Source organism: Eurypyga helias, unplaced genomic scaffold, assembly GCF_000690775.1.
Source record: "Eurypyga helias isolate BGI_N326 unplaced genomic scaffold, ASM69077v1 scaffold12625, whole genome shotgun sequence".
Classification (NCBI taxonomy): Eukaryota; Metazoa; Chordata; class Aves; order Eurypygiformes; family Eurypygidae; genus Eurypyga; species Eurypyga helias.
This window is the reverse complement of record NW_010249550.1, coordinates 20,027-27,121: the sequence shown is the minus strand read 5'-3', so window position 1 is coordinate 27,121 and position 7,095 is coordinate 20,027. Positions and strand designations below refer to the sequence as shown.

At 53.6% G+C, this 7,095-nt stretch overlaps 1 protein-coding gene across 1 annotated transcript in view; it reads right to left on the bottom strand.

Moving 5' to 3' along the window:
* Window positions 1–7,095, bottom strand: part of NTNG2 (netrin G2) — a gene marked incomplete at both ends in the record, with an annotated part of 26,886 nt that overhangs the window by 10,030 nt on the left and 9,761 nt on the right. Inside the window, 3 exons of the mRNA XM_010151404.1 lie at window positions 133–267; window positions 2,178–2,216; window positions 3,994–4,166. Coding sequence (XP_010149706.1) covers window positions 133–267; window positions 2,178–2,216; window positions 3,994–4,166 — 347 coding nt within the window. The remainder of the gene's footprint in view (window positions 1–132; window positions 268–2,177; window positions 2,217–3,993; window positions 4,167–7,095) is intronic.

Genomic DNA, 7,095 nt, shown 5'->3' with positions numbered 1-7,095 from the left:
CCCTTATCATCCTACAGAGCAGATACCCAGGGCCACCGACACTGAAGGAGCTGGGAAAGGAAGTCACCAAAAAAGAGGAGCCGGACGGTGGAGTCCTGGCCCTCCGAGTGAGGCAGGGAGCATGGCACCCACCTGGCTGGGTGGTGGTGGGAGGTAGGGGGGTGCTGGTGGTGGTGGTTGGCGTGGTGGTGGTTGTGGGCGTGGTGGTGGTGGTCATTTTTGCGGTGGTGTTTTTTGCAGTGGTGACGCGCTGCGGTCGCTCATACGCTGGCAAGCAAAGAGAAGAAGCAGGAGACACTTACTGGGGGGGAGTGGAGGGTTTCCTTGCCAGCCCGCAGGGCTGCTGCTGGGGCTGAACTGGTGACCGATTTCTCAGAGCGGTTACAACTGGGGCATCAAGAGGATTAAGGCGATGGCAGCTCGATGACGCTGGATGCAGCGAGCGCGTGCGTGCGTGCAGGGGCTGGAGGCTGTGGCTGTAGCAGCTTACTCTGTTGTTGCAGATATTGGCTTAAATACTTACAGCTCTATCATAAACTAATTGCCAATTAAGCTGAAAAGGGGAAAGGAAAACATGCCCGGGCAGAGATGGGCTGAGGAGGGGGCAGGAGGGGCAGAGGAGCCCCCAGCCCGCTCTGCCGAGAGGTGCCCAGTGCCCACGCGCCAGCTGGCAGAGCCCTGCCTCCCCCAGCTCCATGAGCAACACCACTCCCTTCTGCCGCCCCACAGGCAGCAAACCACCCGGCACCATCAAACCAGCCCGTACCATTTCCATGGGTTCATTTCCAGGGGTTCAGCAAGGCAAATCAACTGACGGCTTAATGTCAGCAAGCGCCCCTGGAGCGGAGCGGGAGCGGTCCCGGGGGCTCCCCCCGCCGCACTGACCACGACAGCCCGAACGAAAATAACACTCGGAACACAAATTCCGACTTAACTTACACCTGCTGCCCTCCTGTCCTTGTTTGTCCCACTGCTTCATGCAGATTATCATGCTTAATTTCATAATAGCCCTGAGCTAGTTTAAATACTTAATTTAGGTCACTTCTAGTTTCCTATGCAGGCTAAATAATCTCTCCTTAACTGGCCTTGGACACAAATCCCTCCTGTCCAGCTCCTGCGCATCGCTCCCAGCAGCCCCCCCAGCTGCTCCCTAGCAGAAAAATGTGATGGGAAACATTTTCCAGTGGAACAAAGGAGGCACTGAGAGCGCCGAGCTCTGTTAAGGGGGAAGAGTAGAGTTATCAAGATGGTTTTGACTGGAAAAGCAAAGAATATTTTGGACCATTAAAACATGTAATTTTTTAAAATCCTAAATTCCTTAAGGGAGACTTTTAATTTTTATTTGGATTTTTTTAACCATTTAAATTTAACCACTTAAAATCTAAATATGGTTCATTTACCCAGAAAACCGTCCTCCACTTTTCAATTAGGTGCATTTTTCTTAATTGCATTTGCATTTCTCTGAAACTATTTCTCCTCCAATTCTTTCCACTTGCCTGCAAACCAAACAATTCATTATTCATTCAGCACTCTGATTTGTTTCTTCTGGAGGGTAATTCCGAGCCACAGGATTCAAACCCAGGCTTCTGCTTACCCAAAACTCAAGGCTCTTTGATATCAAACTACCTCCAGCTTTGTTAAATAAGGAGTCCTATCACACCATCAATCTTTCAGCAGAAATCCCCACTGAGCTCTACCATCTCTGCTGCCAACTCTTCGCAGACGTGTGCTCACATACATCCCCGTGTACATACAGATGGACACACGCTCTATATACGGGTTTTTATCGATAGCCCAAGGTGACCCAGACTGGGTGCTATGCCAAATAATTCAAACCCAGCTCCTCCTCAGAGCAGGAGTCTGCAATACTGGGGGGGAAAAGTTCACAGAGAGCACTGGTGGTTTTGAAGAGTCTTTTTTTATTTCCTTTCCGGCTGCCATTCTAACGAACCTCGTGGGGGGAAACCATGCCAGAGGAAAAGGCAAAATGAGGCTACTGAAGTCAAAGGAAGAAAATATAAGACTCTTTGACAGGACTGAAAATGAGGCACAATTAGGGAAGACTTACTGCCTGGAAAATGATAATGGACAAAAAATAACCATTTTTTTTGTTGTTGTTCCTAGTGACATCCGCAAGGAGCATGCACCGGGGTGTTTAATGCCAGCATTTCAGTTACGTTTGTACTTACTGCCAAAGGCTGAGCCTGCAGCTGCACCTGGAAGAAAACAAGGAGAAGGCGGGTCACTGGAAGCAGGACGCCATCAGCTCTGGTACCAGCGCAAGACCGGACAGACAGACGGCGTGGCACCCAACAGCCAGTAGCAGGGCCCTCGCTCAGAGCCGCATCAGTTTGCTGCAACATCTGAAAAGCTGCTTTTGTCAAACCACAGAGGCAACCAGACAGGGCTGTCTGAGGCTGTGCCATCTCAAGCTTTTCACCTGGGGAAGAAAACAGCGTGGTCCTCACGGAGGGGTTTTTCTGTTAACCATTTCCTTGACCTAGCACTGCAGCCCCGCAAAGGACAAGCTCATCTGAAGTTCACTCTGCGAGGTGCGAGGTGCAGGGTCTGAACCTGGCAGTGTCACCCAGGGCAGCTGTCCGTCAGCAAGGAGGGTCAAACACCCTCCCACCGCAGCACTGGCTCGACCGGACACTGCAAAGGCACTGGCTTCCAACCTGCCGGTCGGAGGCTCTCCAAAGACCAGCGTTGGGCACCTGGGAGACCAATGGCCATGGTTCTGTTCTCCCTACTGGAACAAGCGGATGAATCCTGGGAAATCTCAGCTTTGCATGAACATAAAGCACAGGACTACTGATGGAAGGGGTAGGACCACCAAGAGGAGAGGGGTCCAGAGAACTGCCTCTGTTGCAGGGGAAGAGGATCCCGATGCGGGGAGGAAGAAGCAAGAGAGTTGGGATGGGGGCTGGAAGAAGACTAAGTGACAGATGGGAAGAGAGATGAATGGGAGAAGAAAGAGCAGAGGAGAAAGAGAAATATTCAGGGAGCGGAGGGGAGGAAAAGAGAGAGAACAGCATGTCTGTGCCTGTCAACACCAGAAACTCTCCCAGGCTCCTTTGAAGCAATGCAGCCGCTTGGTGGGAGCTGACAAGCTCGTTCCCTTTCAAAGAACCTGCTCGTCTACCAGCCCTGGCACACACAAAACATTCCTGTCACGGCCTTCGGAGCCTGAATTTCAGCTTTGATCATCTTAAAGCACATAAATCTTTCAAAAAATTTGGGGGGAGGGAGAGAAGAGATTCTCTTTGGTAATGCTCAAAGCCGCTGCTTGAAAGGCTGGAGTGGCTACTGTGGCTCTGTGACATTTAATCAAGTCTGCTAATGTGGACTGGACAGAAACCCAGGAGAAACTGGCCCATCTGTGATGTTTCCTGCCCCAATTCCCCTGCTCGAACGACGGTGGGTATGAATCCTTCATCTCGCCTGCGCGCCTTTGCTTCTGTCAGCGCCTTGCTGCAGCAGGCAATTGGATGAGATTGGAGCTGCGCAGAGGGACGGCCGCTCGCGGAGCTTCCCTGAAATGCCGACATACGCAGAACGGGATCCAGAGAGCAACCCGCACTCCTGGAGCTGAGCAGTGCCAGTGCTGAGCCCATCGACTGCTTGAAAGCCAGTGCTCCACTGTGGCTAAATGTCTTCTTCACAGGGCTGCAATTTGCCCTGCCACAAAGCCACAGGCCTCTATCTTGACCCCAAGCCATCCTTCCTATTTTCAGCCAGCGTTTGGACTCATCACACATCTACCAATAGCCAACAAATCACCTCTGCATCCACCCAGATCCTCTCTCATTTCTCTCTGTACCAAGACAGAGGTAAACACCCGCTTCCCTTTCGAAAGCTGAGCATCCTGCAGAGCCGCGCACTCATTCGGGATGGAGGAGGACAAGACGAGAACCCGCTCCCATCTGTGGGCGTTGTGCAGACCAAGGTGGTGGGAGTGCAGCCAGGGCTGGCTCGCTGCAGCTTACTTACATGCGTTGGGGGACCCATTGGGGAGAGGCAGGTAGGATCCTGCTCGCCAAGACCTGGAGCGAAAGTTCTTCTTGCACTTGCCGCAGTCCTGCCCCGTGGTGTTGTGCTCGCACTCACACTGAAGGCTGCCCTCTTTGAAGGTGCACAGGTTAGCGTGGAGGTTGCATTTACACCTGGAAGAGGAAGACAGGAGAAGAGCTGTCAGGTACTGCTGCTACTTCTCCTTGCTGCTGGCGTAGTGCCACCTGTGTGCATGAAAACGTAGAGGTGAAGCGGGACTGGTTACCCTTTCCTGTTCTTTCTGCAGGAGCTTTTCACTGAACGCCGGGGTTTTACCTGGGTGTCTGGTGCTGGGGTTATGATGTCCAGTCCTCGCCCAGGGTGGATCTGCAGTCTCTATTCCAAGATGAGAGATGCTTTACTCCCACCATCCGACTGTGGTAGCGCAGATCGTTCAATGGTAAGTCAACAGCTCCAGCTGAGACTCCAGTGAGGAGTCACACACCTCTTTTTCAGAAAACTGAGTCATTTGCTCAGATCTAGGCATTTACTTGGAGGCAGAGAGCACAGTCTCGAGCTTTCGATGGGGAAGCATAGCTAGCACCGGTTGGACTCAGCCCCTTGACCCCTGCACTGTGTGCCAAAGGCAAGAGTGTCTTCTCCCGTGGTGTGAAGTTGCACAACACAAACCCTTTTCCCTGTGTGCGGTGCAGCCCCAGCCTGCTGTCACCAAAATAACAGAGAGCAAGTCACCACCAGAATCTGCCTTTTAGTCCCCACTTCAACAGAGAAGGCAACAACAAAAAACACTATTCAGCAATTTGCAAACATTAACGAAGTTTTAATGAGCTGTAGTGCAGTATGCAGGGAATAATTATCTCAGTGCACAGTAATTCCTGTTGCTCACACTCTGGAGGTGACTTGCGCAGAGCACGGAGGCTGCGCCCATAACTCACACGTGGCTCTAGTGACTCCCGGGCTGGAGCTGAGGCCATAAGACAGAGACTTTGGGGACCAAAACCTCTCATTTCATTCCAGATAGTGGATCCCTAGCACAGCCCGCTGGTTTTTCAATGCTTCGTGCGATAATTTACACTCTCAGAAGGAGAGCCATTAGGAAGCACTAATGCTGTGCCTTATGTGACTGTGTGGAAAAGTCTGAACAGGCAGCGCTTCGTTTTACAGGGCTAATTGCACGAGAGATGCAGAGCTGAGGGAAACAAACTGCTTGCAGAGAAGACAGAGGAAACATGGCCAGCTTCTTCTTGTGCTCTGCCTGCGCTGGGATAAACAGACTGGCTTAGGCTGGGGGCCGCAAGCCAGGTCCGTCCCGGCTGTTGGTGCTGTGCGTGCCACCAGCTCCTGGTGCCTCTCCCCCAGAGATGCTCCCCAGCCGCCTGCCTGACCCGCGCAGGCTGCCTCTGCTGTGCTCCTCCTCACGCACGGCTGGATGAGCTGACCTCACGTATGATTTTTTTCCTTCCCCCTCCCCTCCCTGTCCTTAATTCTAGCAAACCCCGCTCAGAGGCTAAGCATAAGCTGGATGAATGGTCTGCCTCCCCATCTTACAACCCTGCCCTGTCTCAGACCAAGCAGGGGAGGGAGTAGCGCGGTCTCTAAAAGGGGGGAAGGAAGAAAACGTGGTCCATGAGGCAGAGGCAGACACACTCGGCATGCTCCACTTGAATCTGTGTTAGCGGGAGCTGGAGAGGCCGTGTCACGGCTGAAAGCACTAACAGTCTCCGAGCACCAGTGCTCTGGGAGCCAGACGTGAATCTGAGCATCCGGGGAAAGGAAGTGGCTTTGGCTGGGATCTACACATGAGGGATCCTGTATTTCAGCTGCTCCGTGTCCCCTCTGCCTCTGGTGAGGGAGGGTTTTGGCTGCACCGTCCCAGCCCTTTGGCAGAGGCGATGCCCAGCCCCGGGGTGCTGCGGAGCCTGGTTCTGAATTATTCAGTGTCCACACAGCACAGTCTCCTTCCCTCACTTCAGAATGAGCAGGCGGGAGGAAAGCAGGCGAGAGAGCGGGTTAAAGCAGGTCAAAGCCTCACCGCTACTGCCCTGGGCCCAGGCTGAATCTGAGCAAGAGCTCATGCTGCTCGCTCGCTGCTGCGGAGGGCTGGGAGCCGGACACCCGCTCCTGGGACAGCCCCCAGCCGCCTCCTGCCCCTGCAGAGGCACCCCCACACTCCCCTGCCAGCGGGGTGGGTCCTCACGGATGTCCCTGGGCACTGCTCTTCCCAGAAAAGACCCTCACTTCCTAATCGGTGTAAACAAGGAAAATTAAATAAGGAGGGAGCAGAGGCAGCTGGTCACCCTGCCTGTGCCCGGGTCACCTCGTTTCTCTCTGCTCGGCCCTTCGCCACGGCAAAAGTTTTGTTATCCAAAGGATCAATTTTACCGGGGAATTGCTTTCTGAATTCGACCTTTGAGGATCATCAATCTAAGCAGAGAACTATAACCCCAGCAAGCTGACCCCACAACACAGCACTTTTCAGCCCAATCAATCAGGCTGCATTATTTAATAGCCAACAGCCGAGTGCCTTCAGCCAGCCCTGACTGCCAACCCCATTTTGTGCAAAGGTTTCTGCATCCAGGCCTCCCTGCTGCTCGTGCTTGATGGCTTTAACCCCTTCTCCAGACTTCTCTGCCTCCTCCTCTGGGCCTCCAGCCCAAGGATGCGCTCAGCAACGGTCTGTGCACAGCGTCTCTCCCCAGCCAAGATCCAGCTGGTGGAGGCTGGAGTAAATGACATTAGCCCAGTCCCCTGGGTGGGAGCTGCTAGTCCTGCTTGCCTTCGCTCATCCTCCTCGGCAGCCAGCCACGGGAGGAGAGAGACGATGAAGGGAAAGGTTAGGAGCTACTTAGCAACGAGGCTTAAATAGCAGCGGTGGGGCAGACACCTGCGCTGTGTCCTGCGGAAGGCAGCCATGGCCCTGCTCCAGGCCCGCTCCAGCAAAGTGCTGGTTGCAATATGGTGTCTCTGGCTCTGGAGGTGATCTGAGGAGCTGGGAATGCTTCTCCTCTCCAGCTCATGGGACGAGGCTGGGAGTGACGGAGCGGTTTCTCGGTAAGCATTCAGGTCCTGCGTAGGATGCAG